This window comes from Antedon bifida, chromosome 1, assembly GCF_963402885.1.
Source record: "Antedon bifida chromosome 1, ecAntBifi1.1, whole genome shotgun sequence".
Classification (NCBI taxonomy): Eukaryota; Metazoa; Echinodermata; class Crinoidea; order Comatulida; family Antedonidae; genus Antedon; species Antedon bifida.
In genome coordinates this window covers 7,733,570-7,758,637 of record NC_136226.1, presented here as the reverse complement: position 1 = coordinate 7,758,637, position 25,068 = coordinate 7,733,570, and the positions used below count along the sequence as shown (strand labels likewise).

General features: G+C 30.9%; 1 protein-coding gene across 2 annotated transcripts in view; it reads left to right on the top strand.

Moving 5' to 3' along the window:
- The first annotated feature begins 2,044 nt into the window (after positions 1-2,044).
- Positions 2,045-25,068, top strand: part of LOC144840291 (coatomer subunit zeta-1-like) — a 66,464-nt gene continuing 43,440 nt past the window's right edge. The window contains exons 1-4 of one of the 2 annotated variants that reach the window (XM_078696069.1): positions 2,045-2,082; positions 8,814-8,828; positions 10,623-10,691; positions 11,114-11,195. In XM_078696069.1, coding sequence (XP_078552195.1) covers positions 2,065-2,082; positions 8,814-8,828; positions 10,623-10,691; positions 11,114-11,195 — 184 coding nt within the window. In that variant the 5' untranslated portion in view covers positions 2,045-2,064. The remainder of the gene's footprint in view (positions 2,083-8,813; positions 8,829-10,622; positions 10,692-11,113; positions 11,196-25,068) is intronic. The other variant, XM_078696077.1, reaches the window with a different exon arrangement.

Here is a 25,068-nt window from a genome sequence, read left to right as displayed (position 1 = left end):
ACTTCGGGTATATTGTATACTAAACAGATTCTGGCTATTTTTAATGCTAGTTCTCTCCATTGACAGTCACAATGAACTTGTTTGTATCACATTAAAAACATAAATAAACTAGGAGGATAGCCTAATACTACAGGATGGAGAGAAAACGGCAAAAGATATGGGTGGGTGTGACGGTTTCTTTTTGTTTCTTTTGTTTGTTTGACTTAATACTCTAAGTCATGAACGTTTGTCGAGAATCATCCGATTAAAAACAATTATTATTAAAAGATGACAACTTAATTCGATCACACGAAAATCTACCCTAAAATCAATTATATTCAAAATGTTAAGCTACTTCGTATGTCGCGGACTGTAGCCTAGTTATTGCTCATCGGAATGGTTTTGGTGCCAGTGGTATGCATATTACTAATGTAGGCCTACCACAACTTCCAATATGTCGTCGTTCTCCATCAAATCCCATACTTTGGCGTGTTTAAGGGATTTTAACAGTATCAGTGTTTATACGTTATGATAGGCGTATTAATTAGGTCAATGCTTAAATGTAATGCATAAAAGACACAATTCTCATCTCCAGTACATACGGGATATTTTTACTTGTACCGATGTCACAAACAAGACTAATTAGGTCTAATTTTAATAGCGCGCGACCCGACGACATATATTATGTTATTGATTTCGGTTCCTTTGTGACAAATCTGTGCTAAAATAACACTTTTAAAATTTTAAAACACGTAGGCCTACATATACAGATTTCTGTGTTAGGGGGAGAAGGATTCAGTCTGTGACACCGACAGAACCCAATCCCCACCCTGTCTTTTCGAGTTGTTTTTGTTACTGATATTAACCAACACCGTAATATTATATATTATAGGCATAGCCTATTATTAATGACTGTATTGTCATTTTCCGCTGGGAAGCCTTTCTACGACTATTACCTGAATGTTATTGATGGCAACCGGCTTCGGACAAATTGACCAACAAATTGTCCTTCTCAATGATGGATATTTCTCTCGAATATCTGGCCTAAACATTCTTTAAATATGTTATATTATATTTGTCGAACACCCCGTTGAGGTGAAATCCATGCAGGAAAATGCAGTGCTTGCAATGTAAACGATATAATCACGTCTCATTAAAACGTACAATTCGGAGGGGTTCACGCCTTGACACATCCGCTGTAAAATGTGTGGTTGTGGTCCCTAGTCGCTAGAAAGACAGCCTAAACATCCTCTATAAGTTTCAACTACCTTCCCGTTTGTTATTTATTCCTATCGTAAATTATTAAATTAATAAGTAAGAATATTATAAAATAAACAATTGATTAGTTTATAAGCATTTCAATGTTATGGACCTAACTAAAATCCCATCTAAAATGTCGACGAATACATCTTAATTTGACAAAAATTGTAGTGGCCTAAGGAAATCTGAATTAGTTTGTTGTTGTTCAGTGAGATGAACTTTATTTTAACTATTTTCGTTAAATAAATGATGTAGGTGTTCATCCTTGGTCGAACTCAGGCTTTTTTAAAGGCTATTTTAATGTAAAAGGAAATATTTCAGAGCACTATAGGAACATCTAAATGAAAGAAGGTATAATACTCCCCTTAGTTGTAAAGTAGGCCTCACTTTGTTGGAACAATCAACTTAAAAAGTTGTATGTCCGCCGTAGGCCTATTCTGTAAACTCTAATGATTATTACGTTGTATAAAACTGTTAATACTTTAGGTCTATTCATTATTACAGTAGTATGATCTAAGTAAGTGACAAGCAAACCTAAACTGTAGGCCTATACTAATTGCTGAACTAATATCTGAGTTTATCTGTTCTCATCATCGGTATTGGTTTTTATATTCAATATTACTATATTATCATTTATATTATGTATCAATTTTGTAGCAAAATTAGTTATAACTTCTAAACAAATTAATTTAATGAACAGTAATTTATATCTACATAATGTTTATTTGCTTTTGAAAATGTTCCCCTGTTTTTCTTCCCAAGGCTCATATTTGGAAGACGCCCTCTCTAACGGCACAATAACAACTCCACGTAGCAAGAGCCAACATGGATGCGCCCATTCAGGTAAAATCGGTGATAAAATATCGTATAAAATAACACATTACATGACATATTATAAACTAAAGCATAACTATTTCCATTTTTTAATGCTATATCTATTATCTATATATTTCGTTATAGCTTACTATGTAATTCCTTTTGCAAAACTGGTCTTTTCTGCTCCAGGCCTCTATTCTCTCAGTTTATCTGATTAAATTCGCCGTGCAAATGTACGTTACGGTAACCCTAAATGTGGCCACGTAAGCGTGTGATTTGGCCTAGGATTTTTCTAATGTTGTTTTTAAACGTGTTAGGACCCCTATGGAAACAAACATCATAGTTTAAAGGGTTGTGCTATTTTTCTTTCTGTTATTGATGTCTTGTATTTGTTACCATTGTCAATAATAATGTTGTTGTATGTAGGCCACTATCTACTAAACTAGGCTACTAGAAGGCTAGGCCTATGTAAATATTTTTATGAGAATTTGCAATAAAGTCAAAGCTATCCAGTATCCTACAGTAGTCCACTGGGGCTACTATCTAAGGAGAAGGTGCAGTATCTATTTATAGTAGTTGGCCTCCTAAGTAAGGAGATTAAAATCAGAACAACATCAACATCAGAACCAGGGGACACAGCTTAAAACTATATCGTCCAAAACTTAGAGGAAATCTTATGTGCAGGGTCAACTTTTTTACCATCAGAGTCATACATCACTGGAATTCTCTGCCTAAATATGTAATACAAGCCTCTTCAGTGAACATCTTTAAGTCTAGACTTGACAACTATTTTCGGCTAGAAATGGAATCTAATAGGCACTAGCCTAAACTATTTCCATCAAACATTAAGTGTAAGTGTAAGTGTAAAATGCATGGCACCTTGGACTGAAACATATCTATATCTTTTGATTTGCTATCTGTGTCTGTATGGACTTTCCTTACAGTACCTCCCTGTTTTGATACATACAGTATACAAAATCATAACAGCAAAATATAGTTTAAAATGTTTACGACTACAGTTGAAAGGTTAATTTCCATTAACTTGCCACTATTTAGCATAGTTATAATAAATGTATAATTTCAATATCGTTTAAATATAGGTTGTGGAAAAACTTCTAATTGCTTTTGACTAAAGATGTAAAATTGATTATAAATTGTCTAACTTCATCAAATTAACAATCAATTTGTGGTGTTTTCAAACGCTAAACCAGGGTTTTAAATGTCAAGTTAGTAGAGACCATTCTCAATGACTTCCTTTTCCTGCTCAACTTCTTTACTAGATTGGGATATTTTTAAAATACATTTAGGCTTATAAAATTGTGTACTTGTTGTTGCTAAAGAAATATTAAAATTAGTAGGTATAATATTTATAATCAAAATACTTTGTTTCGTTCGAATCTAATGCTTAGTTCCCACTCGAGACGCAACACAAGGACGTAACGCAGCGTAAGTGAGTTTCCCAATCACAAGCGATGGATTATTCGAACTGTCGCTTGTCATTGGTCAACACATTTGCGCTGTGTTTACGTCTAGTGGGAACCAGGCATTAAAGGTTCATTCTGCAAGTTTTATTCAGTGCAGGAAATTTTCAGCAAGTGCTCATTAACTAAATAGCGATTAATCGCAAAAATGTAAGTTAAGTAAAGTGTGTGTATAGCTGCGTCAAGCCTCCTGTAATGTGTACACTGGACTAATAATTAAACTGGGTAATTGAGCTTAAGGAACTACCTTATTTCTCATTCAAAGAAAGTTTAAATTATTGAAAAAGGTACATCTTTAAATATATTGGTCATCATGCACACTTCCCCGCAGACAATCACCAATAGTTCCCACCAAACTTTGACCTGTAGCATTGAATGCACTTTTCTGCGGGTCATTTTCTTTAACGAGAATGTCCTGTATTAGCAGTTGCTACGTATTAGTTGCTTAAATCAATTTCATGTGACGGAACGGACTTCGTTTTTTTGATGATTTCTCTTCATGTCCAAATAATGTGTCAACAAGGAAATTGATTGCATGTATAGAAGGTCTTCAATTTTTAAAGATTAAGTTTTATTGTTTTTGTTGATGTAAATTGCATGTTCAAACCGACCTTGAGTAATTAAATAATTATATTGGTGTGAATTAAGTCAAAACTAAATGTGATGATATGTGCTTTGTCATTACAAGAAGGTTGTTTTAAATGCTTATTAATTGTCTTTATTTTGCATCATTGATTTTTATCATTAAAGATATAAATTCCCACCATTTAAAAAAATGTAAGGTAGAAAAATGCGTTGTCATACTGTACTATCATTTTTAATTCTTTCAATAAAGTTGGCAATTTTTTGCACTGTACTTTGTATGACATGAGGTACAGTGTTGAAAATTAATTGTATTATTAATAGACCTACAGTACTAACTCGTCATCAATTGTATGAGTTCCAGTTTTTTAAGATAATAATTTTAGGTGCTCCAGTACTGACTGCCATGGGTCCGTAGAGGGCCTAATTTTCTGTATTTACTTCGTATGACATGAGGTACAGTGTTGAATATTAATTCTATTATTAATAGTTACCGTACCTACTAACTCGTTATCAATTGTATGAGTTTCAGTGTTTTAAGATAATAGTTTTAGGTGCTCCAGTACTGACTGTCGTGGGTCCGTAGAGGGCTTAATTCAAATTTCCTGTTAAGCTTCAATAGATTATAAATTACATTTTATTGTACATAATTTACATATTTTTAATAAATTTAATTAAATATACTATATTGGATGGATGTATGGATACCCTCTATAGTACTGTACATGTACAGTCAGGAGTAATAGGACGCTTCAGATGGGCCGCTTACTCTGACATAGTACTTCCATAATGACAGTGACACAGTCTTCTTACCGGATGATATTTTAATTGCAATCTCCATTAACCTACTATATTCAATAAATTAATGCTAAAAAGGCATTTAATACATTCTAACTTTGATAAATCATGCATTAAATTCTAAAATAGCGTAAAGACAAAAGGATGGCTCGTCAATTACGACCTTGAGTGAAGTCTAGACATGCATTTCTGGAATTAAGTTTAAAAAATGGTTTAGATTAAAATCGCTTCTGTCACCTTTCAAAAAGATTTCAGTAGACTTCCTAGGATACCTTCTGTTCCATGACGTAGTAATGTTCTCCATATTTGTTTTTTCTTTAACTTATTCTATTTTTAAATGAAAAAACTCCAACAAACTTTACTGTACAGTAAAGTAATTGTTTTGTTGTAACATCATATTATAGAGCAGAGCTCATTTGAATTCATTTTTGATACACATTCCATTTTGCAAGACCCAACCCATCCCCTAAAATATGTTTTTGAAGTTCTGCATAGCAGTACTGTAGGCATACATAAATGCGTACATAAAATAGATTCCGCAACATTTTCCATCCAGCTTCTATATGTACTCTGTATAAAGCTCTGTCTACACTATCAAACTGTATGTGACAAAATAATGTGATGTGCCCATATATGGACATGATTATGTCATATCACTATCATATTTAAGCACACAGTATTACTACCATATTTGAGCACTTTTTTGTCAAAACTTGTTTGATAGTGTAGACAGAGCTTAAGGCCACTGATGTGACTATGTGTTTTTTTAGGTACAGTAATCTGCATTTCTTTCTCTTGTACTTATGTATTTGTGTCTGAGAGTAACACAACTTTCAATGTATAATGTACAGTACTACTGTACCTAATGCAAATTATATTTGGAAATATTTGGAATAATGATGTTTCCACTAATGAATGAATGTAAGGTTTAAATTGAATACAAATTTACTATCAGTTTTAATTATGCGCATCTAGCAAAGTGTGAAAACAAAGTTTACTCATGAAGAATAAGAATAGACACACCAAATATGTTATAAATTGGTCTCCACTTTTGACATTTTAGACTTTCCCACGAGACAACCGTCCAAAGCTTTCTCCGTTATTTCCTTTTGTAAATTTTAATCTAAATTATTTCGCTTCCTTTATTAAATATTTTAGTACAAAAAACACCTTTCAATTAACATTCACTAAATCGTCAAAATGTTTCTGTAATTTTTTTTTAATTGAAGATTTTTGTCGCCAGATTTTGTTTAAAACATTTTAGTGTCGATGTATGAAAGTCTATGTTTATGGCAAAGAGTTAATTTACTAGTTATAATACCTCATTGGATGTGAAGATAAGCGTACAGTATGTCTCTAGTGTAAAATTAGTTTTTTAGTTGGCGGTTTTTAGTTTACTGCCTTAGGCTGGCTGAAGTTTATTCTTCAACATCCTTTTAAAACTTAACTTTTTTGGCCTGTTATCATGTTGATTGGTTGAAAATCAGAAATTGGATTTTTGGCCAGAATTTATGTTGAATGGTTTGCATGCAGTATATGAAGACAAAGACAGTACTAATGCGTACAGTATTTGTAAAGATGAGAAAGGGGCAGGATTGGTCTTTTGGGGTGCCTCAGTGCAAAATATTAGGTGCTGTGAGCTGCTGTGGTCCACAGAGATCATACCTGTAGATTCATTGTCCTATCATGTCATCTTCATTCAAGTTTAAGTACAATATTGAAACTTTTTTTTTAATTGACAGTTACTAGTTGGGCTCTTAGGTAACATTGTCTCATCATCAGCATGAAAGTAGTTCTGATTTAGCCTTTTTGGCTATCATGTTCTCATGACCAAGATCATGGGTCTTGCACTGCAAACATTGCTGTTCTGCTTCATAATCTGCTAATGTGTCAACAAGCCTTGTACAGTACACTGTGGTGTGACATTTTCAATCACACTATATTTGCCTTCCCCTATCTGATATCAGTTTTATCTGAAAGGAAATGTTAAAAATTGTCAAAATCCAGGAAAAGTTTGAAAAATTTTGCTGTCTCACGTTCAGGAAACGCTAATTCTGGTCTGGTAGATGGTCAGCAATTTCCTTGGGGTATATACAATTTTAGAATGTCAAGGATTTTTGAAGAAAATGTCCCCATGCCTTTTAATCCCCCTGGGATATGTCCTCCTATCCTGTGCCTTATTGCTATAGTAACGCAGGTTTAGTTTGATTTAATTTTCACCTGTTAAACAATAGAGAAAGTATCTTTTGTTTTTTGGCAACAACACATTGAAAATTCTTTTGTTTAAAATAATTAACCTTAAGCCTTAAGTTTTTTGTCTGTTCTAAAAATATTTTTTTTTACAGACAAGTTTACAAACACAACAAATATTGAGTAATGGTTTTCAAGTTATACTGTATACAGTATTATTAATTTTGATATAATAGTAACAAAACCATAAAAAAAATTATAAAACAAAAATGCCATACCAAAAGAATATCAAAAGAATAATTTTAAAAATGTTAAATAAAACTAAAATATTTCAAATATACCTATTTGGCTATTCATTATACTGTGAGTTTACGAAGCTTGTAGACGAGAACTACCGTATATGGACACAAATTGATTTAAAAATTGACACCATAGTATAGTTTTAGAAAAGAAAGTTTTAAAGTTCTTTTTTGTCTTTGGCGCCAACTTGACTCAATATTACAAAGTGATTGACAATTTGCCATAAATTTAAACTCCCTTTTTACTTTTTTTTCTAAGAATAGCTAATAAATACCATATGTTTTAATAACATTTTAAAAATTGCTAAAATGCTAAAATATTCAAAACCATTCATTCTGAAAATGTGTTTGTAAACTAAAGTCAACTTTAAAATTCATATTAAGTTATTATTTATATATTTGTTTTGTAAAATTATGTTTTGTCAATTAGTTGTTTAATTGGAGTCAAGTGTAGGTGGTGTCTTTTCTATAAACATCAGTACAGTATAGTCTTGTTTAAGCTCTGTCTACACTATCAAACTTTATGTGACAAAATGATGTGCCCATATATGGACATGATGATGTCATATTACTACCATATTTGGGCATATCACACTAGTTTGATAGTGTAGAGAAAGCTTTAGAATGTGTTTATTTAACCAGGGCCACTTTAAACGGCACTTTTAAAAAATGTTTTAAATAAAACTTTTCTATAATTAATGAAATGTTAAACAGTATTATTAGTTTTTACAATTTCAAGTAACAAATTATGCACTGTAGGAGTGCAAGAATACGTACTACTTTACTTTGTATAGAGGGTGCTATTTTTGTAAAATTAATGTTGTACAGTACGTCCAACTATACTGTAGTATTTTTAAAGTACAGTAATATAAAGTTGATAATTTGAGCTGTGGTTTGATGATCTCATCTTCCTTCTTTCACTATGCTTCCTTTTGTTTCTCTCCCTCACAGCTTACTTCCTTTGTTTGCAATATCATATTTTATATTTCTAATATTTACAGAAATTATACAACGCAATAAAAAAAATAAAAGTTTCAATTCCAAAATACACAATATTTAGAATGAATATATATTCTTATGTACTTATATAATATTATGTATATTTTTTTATTACATTACACTATATTTTAAAATAAAAGTGTATATTTTTCAAATGAAAATTATTGAAGAATATAGCATTTTAAAATAAAAGGTTATTTTTGACATGAAATAAAATTGTCATCATAAAAATTAGATCATCATCAAAGTTTCATTTTCAACATGAATTTAGTAAAATTCATTGAGAGACTAATTTAATGTCACTTTTAATGAACCCATCATTGGTGTGTCACCTATCACTTTTTGATGATTCAATTCCCTTATTGATACATTTTTTATCTGTTTTGTTCACTTTATGTTTTTTTGACAGGATCCTGCGTTGTTTGTAAGCAGTTTTCACATTTTTTTTCTCCCGATTTAGTTTGCTTGCATCTTACTCCCTACCAAGCTACCTTCCTTGCATGATTTGAATGATACTTTTTATATATGAATCACATTTTTATTTAATTTTGCATTAATAGTAAATTTCTTTTTTCACACACCATCTCCTTATTCCAAAGTCACACCACATCCCTCCAACCACCACAATAAATTCCTTCATCATCTATAGTTTTTGCCTTCCTCCATATACCATCCTTCCTCCGCATTCCCTTCCTCCACATTTCCTTCCTCCGCATTCCCTTCCTCCAAATTCCCTTCTTTCTAATCTCCATGTTAATTCCTTCCTGACTACATTTACACCTTTCCACCATATTCCGTTTTCTTCGTTATTGTTGCATGAACAAATGTTTTTTGTTTAGATCATTTTCAAATAAATACATATTATTTCAATGATCAGTAGCAATAATATTCAATTAACCTTTAATACTGTACCACCACAATTTAATAAATTGATATAAATTTTAAAACATACTAATTAATGATTGTTAGTTTGTTTACTATTTTATTGCTAATTAATTAAATTACATAGTTTAAAAAAAGTGTTTGAAAGTACTATAAATCCATACATTTTTTTGCATTGAAAAAAACAATTTTCCTAGCCTATTGTGTACCTCAACATGGCCATGATAGAAATCTCCATGTGAGTGGCATGGCCTATCCCATTGCAATGCATGCCGGAAACGCTAACTTGTAATCCAGGATTCTTACGGCACTTTAGTGAGAATGTTGTAATAGTTGGGTGACCATACCAATTAGATACACTCCGACACCTGCTGTGTGTAAACTTGTGTGTTGCCTTTTGATTGACAAAATATCATGAGTCAGTCATTTTCAATCGCATTTTCGATCTTGTTTTTTCCAAGTTTTTCACAGTTTTTAGTTCTTGAAAAGTTCAAAAACATAATCTTATTTATGATTTAGGTATAGGCCTATTTTCCTTTTAAAATTATTTATAAAGTATATTTAAATAGTAAAACTTATGCTTTAAAAAAACTATATTTCCATGTTTCATTATAGAATTTAAAATTTAAGAACACCTGATTTGATTTTTTTATTTTTATAATAGTAGAATAATTAGTAATAGTAAATAAAATGATACAATCATTTTACCACAGTAAATAAGTAACTTTTGAATCACAAATTTTATAAAAACCATCTTACAACTTTTACATTTTGTATTCTTTCAACATTTAAATTCAATTCAACTTTATTTATTTATCTATCAAACACATAGGGCCAGTCCTCTTCTCTTTTGAAAAAAGGCAAAAAGAAAAAATAATAAAGTTTAAAGATACTATGTGAATGTGTACATTAAAGATTGTAAAAAAGACAATACTTTTCATACTTTGTCTTAAGCCTTGTCTACACTATCAAACTTTGTGACAAAATAAATGTGAAATGCCTATATATGGACATGATGATGTCATACCACTACCATATTTGGGCACATCACACTAGTGTAGACAGAGCTTTACTAAAGGCATGCAATATTGAAATAGACTGTTTTAAATCTAATCATAATGATAATAAAAAATGTTCTAACTTTGATTGCATGAATGAATGCAAATATAATATAATATTAGTGTATTTAATAAACTGTACAGTATGTATTTGCATTATTACAGTATTATGAATGATACAATAAAATTTATCTTTTGTTTGTCATTTTTTATGCAAAAAATGAGTATTTTGCTATTATGTAATTGTTCTTATTTTTCTTCCTTTCTTTTATTTTTAGGAAGCCTCAATGTACACTATAAAAGCAATTGCTATATTGGACAACGATGGTGAACGGCTAGTAGCGAAGGTGGCCACAACAACTGAAAACCATCAGTTTGATTTTTTTAAACATTAATAAAAACTATTAAAATATATTTTAAATTGAAAATAATATTTAGAATAAATCCTAAGTGTCCGGGAGTATAAATTTACCGTATAACAGTTTTTGGTTTCTAAAGCTCTGTCTACACTATCAAACGTTATGTGACAAAAAAATATGATGTGCCCATATATGGACATGATGATGTCATATCACTACCATTATTTGGGCACATCCTACTTTTTGTCAAACTAGTTTGATAGTGTAGACAGAGTTTAAGTCTGTGACATAGCTGGTGTGTTCTGGTTTTTGACCGTAAGGTTGAAAGTTTGAATCCCACACTGTCACTCCTCCTGGGTCCTAGAGTGAGATAGTTTATACATTTATATATTTTAATTATTGTTTTGTAGTATTATGATGATAGCTTCCCAACAACTAAAGAACAGAAAGCCTTTGAAAAGAACCTTTTCAACAAGACACATCGTGCAAATGGTAAGAAAAAAAATAGTGTTTAATTTTACTTGTTTTTTTAATTGATTGCTTTTTCAAGAAGATTCTGAGAAGAGTAACTTGCTCTGATCCTACCTCTGTCCAGCTTGTAAGATAAACTAGTGAAGAATCAAGGTAAATCAGACTTTTCAACTATTAAATGAATCCAAAAGTTTTGCCAAGGCAGAGTTTATAAAACAATTAGAAACAAAGTATCTATACAATGAAAATACACAATTGAACAAAACGTTAACCCTATATTAGCAGTAGCTGCTTGGTGCTTGTCAAGGTCCTGGGTGCTCCCCTACCTACTGCACTACATGACAGGGGTGTACTCCACTCTGTAAAGCTCTGTCTACACTATCAAACTTTATGTGACAAAAAAAATGTGATGTGCCCATATATGGACATGATGATGTCATATCACTACCATATGTAGGAATATCACTACCATATTTGGGCACATCACACTTTTTTTGTCAAACTAGTTCATTGATAGTTTAGACAGAGCTTTAGTCTGTTATAAGAGATGATATTGATACAGTTTATCCATCCAGTATTTGGCAATGTACTTGAAATATAAATAATATTAGTAAACTGTAGCTGCCTATCATCATTTCATAGTGTACATGAGAGTTTTGACAATTTGACAAGATATTCTGATAGAATTATCATCATTAAATTTGTGTTTAAATAACTTGTGAGCTAAACCAGGATTGTTCGTCAACAGGCTGAGCTGGCTAATAAAGTAGGAATTATTTGAAAACCTTTCGAGGAGGCACTGAGAAAATTGTGTTATTTCTATTTTTGAGTCAACAATTATAAAAAAATGTGTTAATTTGTTGAGATAGTCCAGATTATCTTTGTGTATATGTTTAGTGTCTGAGTTTGGCTTTGGGAATCTTGGCACCATGACTATTCGGAAGGCCATTCCAAAATCGACTGTCACCGCCCCCCACATTTTTTTTTTTATATTCAGTTTCTATACATTAATCTAATTGTCAAACACGGACATAAATCTGATAATCTAGTGGTTTTCTAGTATATTTTGACATTCTCATTTCTATGGTTTTTATAATTTTAGTAAAGTAATTTTACAGTATAAACTTATCAGTTATTGAGTTATTAGCAAATACCAACAAAACCTGTGTTAATTGTGTTAAGGTAGTCACGATTATTTGTGCTTATTGTTTATCCATTTCAAGTATTATGAAGGTAAAGCTATATATATATATATATTTTATTGAAAAAGTTTTTGTGCACGCATGTATTAGGTCTCATCCTTATATTTTAAATGGTATTTTCCGATAGATATAAAACATATAAAAAAAAATTAGAAAAAAAATAGGGTTAAAAAAATCCCCAGAATCATTGAAACGTAACTGCTGAAAGATGACAATAATAATGATCGACAGATATATGTGTTAAGTCCTTAACTTAGTAAAGCATGCATGTCATTTATGTTACCCTTTCTGATCAACCTGTTGCATTTTATCATGTGTTACTTCATGTTACTTTGCTGATATCCGTGTTGGTTGTAAAAATCGTTTTGTATGGTTAACAAGTTTTATCAGATCGTATTCACTGTAAAGTTGTTTTAGTGGGTGTATGATATTATTAAAATACATTTTGATACTAATTTCCTTTTCCATTTTGTGATTGTATATTTATAATACAGTTAACTATCTGTCATGTACATAGTACATTTATGAAGTTACAGATGGCATTTTCAATGGGATTCAGAAAATGTACAATGAATTGCTTCATAAATTCTGAGTTTGGCATAGAGAAACCAGGCATCATGGACCCTTTTCTCTCATTACAATTCATTTGTTTCTAGATATTCAGTTTTTATACATTATTCTGTTATTTAGTTGCTGTAAATTTGTCTTTTACTGATTGTTCAGATTATTATCTATTTGTTTTTCTGGTATTTTAAGGCATTTTCGGTTTTATATATCTAATAATTTATGACAGTGTACTAATACGAAAGGAAACAAACAATCAAACCTTTTTGGAGTTACCCTCTCAGATCGGTGAATCTTTTGCTAATCATATATTGGTTTCTTGTTGTTTTTTCTGGTGTTGTTGACCTAGAGATTGTGGTTTTGCCGTAACAGGACGTCTGGGATGGTTTTGTTTACAGGTTTTGATTAGGATAATTTTCATTTTCCCAAATCGGATGTTAAGGGATTTTAGCAGCATTTTCTATTTTAATTTGCAACTCTCATACTATTTAATGGTATTAAAGTCAATCCTCCGCACTTATTGTTAAATATGAAGCCTTTGTATGAGCTATGACAATCAAGTGTATATAAAACAATTGAAATTAAGGTATTGATCTGGTTATCATGTATCCTGGTGCATAAACTTATGTATTTAAATGGAAAATCCCACATTTATTACTGTACATGTATGTTTACATGAATGTGAATTATAGGCATATATTTTCTATAGAGAATGCATCAATATTAACTATATTTAGCAAGGATATCTAACCTCCTAACTTAAGTATATTTGATATATTATTTTCCTCAATAAAGGTGTAAACAATCTAATAGAATACCACAGTAATTTACTTAAAAGTTAGATTTTAATTTTAACGTTCATATTTAGAAACTATAGCTATAAATTTCTTGATGTAACTTGTGTCAATTGATATTTTATTACAACGTTTTTACGTTTCAATGGTTGTCAAAACTGTCATTTATTTACCCCCTACAAAGTACCTTCTGGCTGTTATCTCTATTTTTAATATACCCCCTCCTCCTCTTATCAAACAGTCAATCAATCAACGACAGAATTATATCCCAAAATTAAAGGTTTTTGTATACCCTAACAGTTGTGTACTATGACTTGCGAGATTTCCCGACATTAATTGGTGAAACGGTTACGCCTCGAGGTTCGTGCAGTATCTAGATCCACTGAGCTGAAGAACATCACTTCATGTGGTATCACCGCATAAAATATTCGTCATCACGAACATTGTGCATGTTGCGTGTACATTATATCACACACATTTGAGTCACAATTGCGAAAATCGTTGCCCGAAGTCTACAACAGGGGGTAGTTCTATCGGAGGTCAGATATACCTTGTTTGTTTTCCGTTTACAAGCTTGGCCGTATGTTTGATATCTGCCTGTGACTGCTCATTTTATTGGCGATTACTGCAAGTGTCAGGGTTTTTCGAAGCAGCATAGTAATAATGCAAATGTGCCAAAAATCAAGAAGTAATTATTATATTAATATATCAAGGTCAGTTGATCCCGAATAATTTAACTGTTACCTGCTCTAATCTCACTACAACTGCTCCAGTGTAATGTGCAACTTCATTAAAAAAGTATCAATTTTCTGCATAATTCTCTTGATTCAGAGCCTAGCTTTTGGAAAGAAGACACCATAACAACAGAAAGTAATTTCTCCATTTTCTTTGGTTGGAAATCTTAGGAATGCAGTCTCATAATTGATAAAACCATAAAGTGAAGAATCTTTAAATAAAATCCACATATCACCTGGTTGGTAGTGGTGCAAACCTTACCATTTTTACTATAACTAAACCATCTGAAGTGAAGATTATCACACTTAAAGATAAAATCTTCATTTGTTAGTATCCTACAGTATGCAAAAAAGGAAGGTATAAAAATATTATTGCTATACCTCCCTGATGCAAACTTGTTTATATTCCATTGCATATTAGATAACAATAAAGAGTGAGTTTTTCTATTAATAACTTTTTTTTAACTATCTTGATTTCATCAAAATAATTATCAAATGTCAGACTAGACCATTTAAATTTTCTGTCTTTTATCCTTCAATACTTTAGTTATACTATTTATGATGCATGAAAAGAACTTATGTACAAAAGTTTTTGTTACAATTGAAGGATTGCTTGCTAAATTAAAGCATGACAATTTAGTACTAAGTATGTTTGAATATTGTACATGGCTCGTAATACGCATGCACATGAAACTACATTATAATAATTGTCGGTAGGGTGCATGATGCAGCGTTTTCGTTGATTTTGTGTTTGAGTTCAGAGCATGAATCATTGTCGTAGAGTGTGCGTTTTGAACATCACAAAGGATTAATTATAAATTGGAAAAAAGCATTTTTAGACAAGAAGACTTAAATTGTGGTTTGTTTGCTGGTGGTCCCCATGAATCACAATATAATTGTTTTTTAATAACCAGTATTTTTCTTTTTTTCAAAACAATTTAATGATATCTAGATCGATATAAAATTCTTATGCCCATTGTTTCAAAACTAAGTCTTGTTACAGTATTTGACTTTGGTACTAGTAGTTTTTGAGAATGTTTTGATTTGATTGAGTATTTCAACTATTTGTGAATTTGTCCTGCTTGCCTGAAGACCCAGTAACTACAGTGCATTCCGAGTCCTGGCTTGATTTTAGATAAATTTAGTACATATAGTCCATAACTGTATATAGTTTTTTTTTTAATTTGTGGCAAAATGACCAGTAACACCCTTGCTTGACCCCTGATTTGGTTTCATTTAGATCATAGAAGCTCAATATCTGTTTTGCCTTGCACCTGCTATGCCAATAAGCCTTCGACTAATCGATTCCTTCATTTTAAAATCAAACAAACATGGTGGCTCACCTTATAACTATTAGTTAGAAATTACGGGCCATTTTGATTAATTGATGAAAAACAAAAACTGTGAACGTCATTGCGGATTGGGTTACAATAATCATCTCTTTTTCGAAGATATTGATGGACATTTTGTTGCGGTTATGGCCGCAACCTTAGTAGTAGACCTCGTGAATTGACCGGTCACATTTTCTTTTGTTGAATACAATTCTATTTGACAGACCGAACAATGTAAAACAGATAACGGTAATCAAACTCGAAAACATGTTGATGGTTTTCCATTGAAATCAAGTGTTAAAAATCACATCAGCCAATCAGATCACTTTATCAAATGCTTAATGTGGTACACACGCTTTCACTGTCGTGTTTGTCGTAGAAATAGAGATAGATGGTACGGAGTACAGCCTCATGTTTATTACTCATACTCCCCAAAGAGGTGTTCTTTCATACCTGAACGAGTTTACGAGAGGGGGGAAATGAGAATAAACTGTAGTGGTAACTCTCCTGGGGCGTTAAGGAAAATACTACCATAGGAAATTGTTGGGGTTACTAGGAGATATCCAATTTAACTTGGAAGTTAACTTATGTTTTTTATTTGCATGTCAAAGCTTCTGTCAAAATTTATGGAAGGATAATTTTGATAGGTAATTAAAAACAACACAAGCATTTGAACTCTAACCTTAAGGTTATACAGATATCAATAATCTTTATTCTCTCAATATTCAATTAAAAATCTTTTTCTATTTTGTCACCTAATATAGCTTTCACCTAATATCTCTGTAGTGATAACCTGTTAGCTTTTGTTTTTTTTGGTCTAAGTTCTACACGGTTAAGGTAGAAAACCTGGGTAGAATTATGTATTACAATATTTAGTACAAAACAAATATTAGATAATCACTATAAAATTGACAATTCAATCAAATCTTATATCCCCGTATTTGCTCATTGTACAAAAGCAATAGTATTTAAGAACTTGATAATTCAAGTTAATTAAAAGGATGTCAGGAACTTGACGTATTTAGCGCCTAAGCTTGAAGCGCGCCAACTTCCAAACAACTTAACATCCCCTTGTTTTCTTGGCCAATAAAAACGCTTTTGACCTAATTTTATGGACCTAGAATAATCTAATGAATACAGGTTCTTCCTGACGACTGTACTCAAATCGTCCTATTACTCAATAGATTCTTCCGCCGTTAAAGCAGATCTCAGCGTGATTGATGAATAAGCAAAAATATTTTTACCTGATTTTTTTGTAATGAAAATATTTTAAAAAATACTTTCATATACTAGTCTATTCATATCAAAATAATTGAAAGCATATATTTTTCTAAGTCTTCAATTTTTTGTAATGTAAATATTTCAAACAAATATTTTCATATACTAGTCTATTCATATAATAATAATAATTGATAGCATATATTTTTCTTAAGTCTTTTATTTTATGTTTGGCATAAACGTTGATGCTTAGGTTTCATACATCTATCTGTCTAATTTTTCCTGTGACCATAAGATTTAATTTACCTTCAATACTGTGATTTTACTTTGTATGTTAATCCATGTAGCAATGTTAGTTTTAATAGAATTACGACCAATTTACCTATAAAAATCATAAAGATGTTCAACTAAAAATGTATTACTGAAATTGATCATTTCCTGATTATTCCTCTTGTGTTGTATTTAATTTGTTGTAAATTTAAATTTGACATTGTTTTTGATACACATTGAGTTATAGATATAATTTTTCTATATTCTTTTTTTTAAAATAAATTATAGTAAATGTTATAATATAACAATAATACATTTTGGACAGTTGAAATTTAATTTTGAACTTGTCATAAAAGCTCTAAACTAGATGACAATGAAAACAAGTTGTCACCAACGTAAGTGACAATTAGTAGCTGGTTACTTCCTCTGGCTGTATTTTTGCACTGTGTTTATTAGCATCGTCATATTTCGTGGACTTGTGTAGGGGGAAATGAGATAGTTGTGTTATATTCTGATAAGATCTAACGTTTGATGTAAATTTAACAAATTGCTTGTTCAAGACTTAGTCGTCTGGTTATTCAGCCATACAAATTAACCAATCAGAATTTCCGTACCTTTAATTATCAATTCTTGTTTAGCTGGTATATCATAGTATTAGAGATTTTCATAGGAAACTAAGATTTCTGGTTGTAAAAGTGAACCAATCAGAATCATTTTACTTTCAGTAGTTCTTATTTAATAGCTGAAATGTGATTGGTCAACGGAGATTTCAATGTGAGAATCAATGTCACTAAATCTTAACCAATCAGAATAAATTAATTATATCAGTGTTTTGTTGGTAATATTACCACAGAATTATAATTCTTTAAATTCAATTGCCTTTTAATATGAAAAGTATTATCTGACCTTCACAATGATTTGCATGTTGCTAAATTAAATAATTTAAAAGTTACTAATTAAGTTAATTAGCCTGGAACCAATCAATAAAGTGACATAAAACTGCCCATTCATTATCACCATTGATGATCAAATTGATGTTTGAATGGTCATCATTGATATTCTATATAGAATATTTGTGTAGTACTGTACATGAATTCTATTTTAAAGTAAATTTATGTACTTATATCGTATCTGTTTAATTTATTACAGAATACAAATATAATTAATGTCAACCTATGTTTTAATACAGGTACCGTAACCCTTTTTAAAAACATGTTGATGCGACGGTTAAAACCCTGTAATTATCTGTAGGATTACTTATTTATTTTAAGGAATTTTAAAGAATGTGTATATATTTTTAAAAACTGTTGATTCATTTTTAAATATTATTTTAATAATTTAATTAATAATTGCAATTGTTTAATTTATGAAATATGTAAGCAGAGTTAGCCCTTTTTCTACGTAGTCATTTTAAATTGGAACCCCATGGTTTTAATAATATTGAATTTAAAATGCATTGGTTGTTGAAATCATCAAAGACCACAAATAATTGTCAAAAGAAGTACTCTGTCTTTATCTAAATTATTAATAATTTTTTTATTCATAAATAATAACAAATTTTATAGATATTTCTACATTGTCATTGGAAGCCTATGGTCTTGTAATATTGATTTAGAATAACAACTATTACGATAAACAAAATGCTCATTTATCATAAACATTTATAATTTATTTATGGCAAATAAATGTTTGTTTATACCAGAAATAGTACAATTAGGTACAACTTCCAAACTAAAAAAAAAAACTTTTTAGTTTCCCAACTACATTTTATATATTTATTCATGTATTTATTCATTTAAACAAGCAAAATGAGATATATAATTTGATTAGGTCATTAAATATTAAATAAATTTCCTATGCAATTCAGTATTTTATTATACTGTAAAGTTAAATTTATATGCGAAAATAAAGTGTATTAAAAATAGCTGTTCAATCAAATTATCACAAAACCTAAAGTTAAAGCCACATCATTGGGTATTACATTTCATAGTTTTTCCTACATACATTTTCTTATAATTTTATTAGGTTGTTGAGTAATCATGAAGCAATGCAAAATAAATTAACTTAAATAGGTGTTAATGTATCGGCTAGATTCAACCTTATCTAGCAGTTTAAGGTGTGAAATTAACAAATCGCCATAGCAACAAACACGGCTGATAATAAACAGATTAGGTTTTGACTGGGTTGAACGCAACTATCTCTTGTTGTAGGTTGTTGATTAAGGGAATGTCATCACTGTGGATTCATTATATAAACAGGATTAAATTTAAAACAGCCAAACTAAATTACCAAAGAGGAAATTTAATGATTTTTAGTGAGATTGAATTTTATAATGTGGCAGACTCGAGTATGGTTTATTTTCAGGTCAACATTACATAGACTTAACAAAATTAATAACATATTTGCCAGGGTATAGCGACTTAGAATAAATTATTAACCCACCATTTTTTTAATATTATTGTCAGTTCAGTTCATATTCAAAAGTTTTATCAGCTTTAATGCTACAATGATGTAACGTAAGGGATTTGACCAATCACATTCGATGGATTTTTCGAACTGTTGCTTGTCAGTGGTCAACTTGCGTTGCGTGTACGTCCTTGCGTTCCGTCCACGTCCTTGCATTCCATCCAAGCTTAAGAATGAACAAATTTAAACTTTTCCATAACTGAAAGGATACTGCATTATGCATGTGGTAAGGATAACTACATCCAGTTGCGGTCGGTTGGATGTGAACATATTCGCTCACTATTCATCTTTAAACTTTTAATAGTGTCGCATCCAAGCTTAAGAATGAACAAATTTAAACTTTTCCATAACTGAAAGGATACTGCATTATGCATATGGTAAGGATAACTACATCCAGTTGCGGTCGGTTGGATGTGAACATATTCGCTCACTATTCATCTTTAAACTTTTAATAGTGTCGCATGCACGGTATAGATATCCTCAACTAGTCACAATGATGTGACCGCTCGTACTTGGATTTTTGCATTTTCGTTCAGTTGTGTGAAAGAGTGTTAAGAGAAATATAGGAACTATTTTAATATGCCACTTATGTATGGACCGCCAAATATGTCATCAGTACGTACCATTGAAATGTGTATTTGGCAATTTCTGCAGCAAGTAGCACGGTAGTTGATTTTTTGTTTGTAATGGAATTTCAGAAAGGGACTTAAAGCTTAGTCATATTATACTATAATAAATAAAAAGAAAGTGAAAACATTTTTTAGCCCATTGAGATTCATGATTTTTAGGTTACATGATATTCTAACCTTGACCTACACCCGATAATCTTAACTCTAACATTTTTCACACTTTTTATGTTGAAATAAATAATATGACGATATGTATAAATAAACAAACGAATCCTTTAGGATTGTCTCATAAATTTCCTCAATTCCATTTTCTGTTAAGAATTTTATTTAATGTTTAAAATCAAGGTTGAGGAATCTGCTTGTTTCGTAAAGTACATGTGAGTTACACAAAAGTACATTAGCATCATGAAATGATTTCCCGCTTTGAAATTAGTACTAATTTTCAATTGTTTCATTTACTGAAGAGGTGAGAATTTGAAGTCTCTACAGGATGTAAACTTAATTAGGTTTTGTGTCATACATCAAAACTTCATTATACAATTAATATATTGTATTTTAATATTTTTTGTAAAATATAGATTTAATATGTATGCTGTATTTCTCGAAAGCGGTATTTAATGATGTTTTGGCTGAGTGTTTTAAAGCTAAGTCTTCCAGATGACTGCTTGGGTGGGTTTGAGTCCCACCAGAGAACACATTTTGCTGAGTATTCTCAAATGTATCGAGTCTTTGGTACAAATTACATCAGATTTGGGCAAAACATTTTTCCAAAACAACAAAACGTCATCTATTACTTTACGCAAAGCAAATTCAAACTTAATTTGGTATTGATTAATAATAGCCAATACTATAGACCATGAATTACATGAAATGATATTCTTTACTAGCATTACCTAACCTGCCATTCATCAGGTTAATTATGTGGAAAACGTACAATGCGCTCCGTAGATGCCGCGACATGAGTCTAGGAAGTCGGACTTTGATAAGGATATAAAATTTCACACATAACCTGTTAATTGTTGTTCTAATAATGAAATAAAATCTCATAGGCATTGTAACATGTATCTGCCACAAGGTGGCATGTTGTAATTACCTTTCCCAGGTGGCATGTATGCAAATTAACTTAATTAATTGTACATGTTATGCATGATTTGCATATTTAAGATTGTGAGCAAAAACAAAGAACAGGTCAATTTCTTTAGCTATAGTTTTTTTATTATACATAAAAAAGTTACATAAAGATATGACATGTATGCAAATGAGCTTAATTAATTATGCATGTGATATTGTAATGTATTATAGGAAAGATAATGTGCTGAAACAAAAACATACTTTAGTATAGTAATATATATAGATGAATAACAGGAATTTTTGTTTACAATATGAACTAAACTTTTATATACAAGTTTTGCATGTATCCAGGAGTTCATACATGATTAGAATATTGATGGTATGCAAAATAGGTGATGTGCATACATTAATTATTTTTCTGTGTATTTTGCAAAATCACTTTTCAAAGTATTTAAACAATATTTTTTTAGATTAAAATTATTTAATTGATAAAATCTTGAAGAACATTGAAATAAGAAGATGCAAAGTCACTGTTTATTTTGCTATTTTTTTCTATAATTAGGTCAGTTGAAGTAACTAATTAAAAATTCATTGAGGTCAGTTTGTATAAAATATATTATGATTAATATATTTATTGAACTATTCCTGTAGGAGTTGCAAACTCATTTTTTGATTTAGCAAAATTAATATTTGTTGATAGACGAATTAATTGTCATTTTTTTTAAATACATTTTATAGAATTTTGGAAGAAAAAATGAACTTTAAATTTTTCTAAAAGTATCATTGAAATTTATTTTATTTTAACATGTTATTATTTTTATGTTCAAGTAAAGCTTTTGTTTCTTATGACACCTCTCAATGCATCCTGCAATTTTGTTAAAAACTATTTATTACAATTTTAGTTTAGTTTTAACGAGGAAAATACAACATGTGCATTTATTGTGCGTTTATAAATAGGATAAAACAAATTAAATTTGAAAATTACATGTTTATTGAAAACCATAAGATGTATTGTATTACAATATATAATCATTTAAAAGTATAATTTTTAGGTGTTTTAATTGCATGTTTCATGAGTCAATAGAAGTTTTTTTTTTCATTAAACATGGTTTAATTGCATCCTCTATAACATGCCCTCTGACCACAAATTTAAGCTCGGCTTTACTTTTTGACAACAAAATTTATGTTCATGTAATTTCTTAAAAGTTCTTACAATATAAATAGAAGTAGTATATGTTTCACTTTATCCTTCCCCCTCCTAGTTTGTCCGGAGCAGCCGTGAATCATGGTGTTAGTTTCTTCCCCCCAGGTGCTTTGATCTTAAGTTCGGGTCGATCTGACCTTTTTCTCCTGCACGCAATGACAAATCATTTTTTCTAATTTGTTCGCATTAACTTTCGGCTTAATCCTTCAGCAACCACTGTTGGCCGCTGTTGAGTTGACACGCGTCACAGCAGTGCTATTCAAATTACTTTGGACAAGGCTAGGCTTATTGATTGTTCGTGGAGCTGTTATATCGATGATTCGCTGTCAGTATAATTATGCGTGACACTGACAATAGTCATCCAATGGGTACTTCACACCTATATGTCATAGCACTGTTACAAATGCCCGTTAACTCCTCAATATGCTAATTATTATTCGCTTAGTATTTACAAGATTCTTTTAAATTAAAACATCAAAGTTTAAGAGGCCCACCCTGTTATATGATTCTTGTTAGTATCTTTCATTTTGTGTTCATTCATGCGTGTCAGTACCGGAACCTATGCAAAATAACAAGGTCTGCCATAGTTTAAACTATGTATTGTTGTACTATGGATGGTGGGGCGTGTGTTGAGAGGGAGAGTTGTCCAAATTTGTTAATGAGGAACTTACTAAATAAAGTACAAGTAAAATGCCAACCTTCAATATAGGATATGTTAATGATTAATGATGTGTAGATACTTAAATATTAACTAGTCCTGATCTGCTGACGAGCTGTATTAATTAATTACTTGCTAATTGATGAGATAGGGAAGGGTCAAGGGCATATTCTAATATACAATTTAGTTTTTCTTGTTGTATAATTCTTGCAATCTCACTCAATGCTTTAAGTTGAAATTGACAGCATGTAGATTGATCATACTTTTAAGTACTTTTAGGTTTTCAAAGTTTATATGTACAGTAATTATGATCTACTGTATGTGCCTGCCATGCAGATTTATATATTGTATAACATTTTCCTTTAATTATGTATAAATAATTTAACGTCTTATGTGAATATTTGTTCTGCACATTCGATCCTGAGCCTTGATTGGTTGTTAGCAGCTTATTGAATGTCAAGGGATCTTGAATTACCTTTACTCTAATAGTACATCATGATTTTGTTGGTCTTGGTAGATCATTACACAAGCAAATAAATTGAGTTGGATTTTAAAACATTTTTTGCTATCAATCTTCGATGTTAATTTTAGGGAAGTTGTGGATCTCAACTGCACCCCTATTACTGTACTAATAGTCCTAGATAATAGAAACCTGCGTAAAACGATATTTGACGGACAATTTTATTTTTACTTATGCCAGTGTACCTGGGGCGCCAGGTTAGCCTTGCTTTTAAATTAGTTTCACAAGTTTATAAAATAGAAAGCATAAAAGAGGAAAAAAATTGTGTTAGTTTTCTCAAGTTTGCTTAATTTAATAAAATTGAAAGTTCACAGCTTCTCAAACTCAACAACTTGTTCTCAAAATGACGTTGAACCGAACAACGTGCACACACGTGTTGACTTTGATGCGTTTGTGATTGGCAGTTGCGTGTAAAGACATGGCCAAGTTGTCTAGTGATATCAAAATATCTTATTCAATGTCTCTAATTGTTAGAGGTCTGGTTTTCTAATGATGAACATCAATTTCATAACACATTTTGGAAATCCAAAGTTTAGATTTAGAAAGGTTATTATTGTATTATCCTCTTGTGTAATAGCAAACCGGTTTTGATCGACATATAGAACAGAATAGTGAAAACAAGGACCTCAAAGATTGGCATAGGTTCAAGAAACTGATGTCCAATGAAGGGAATCCCCATGAGAAGCATTGATGCTAATCGGGAAAGTAATGTAATCATTCATTTTGTTTTAGTTGTTCTTTATTATTTTGAAGATTGTTGTTTTTTGTCCCTCATGTTCAGAATTGTTTTATACAGCAATCATACTATAGTGCATTGTTCAAAAAATGTACTACCAAAAGGCTAAACCATACCCGATTGATATACACTGTACAAAAATACTGTCAGGTGTTTTGCATCGGTGTAATTGTCAGCCGTATACCTTCTATTCAACACCACCAGACCATAGTATGAGAATGTGTTACATGGTTGCAGTTAGTTATTGCCATTGAACAATAGAGACTTGCATACAATTAAAATAGCAGTCACAGACACGTATGTTTCTACATTTTTTAATAGGTGGTGAATGGTTCCAATATTTTTTTCATGTGAAGTATTTTGAAACAGTTCTGCAGTTTATCAAGAAAATGACAAAATAAAATTCAATAAGTAGAAATAAGTTTTTGGAACAAGCAATAGACATTCTTGTACAATTTAGGTAACAACTTCCTATGTACATTATCAAGGCCAGAATA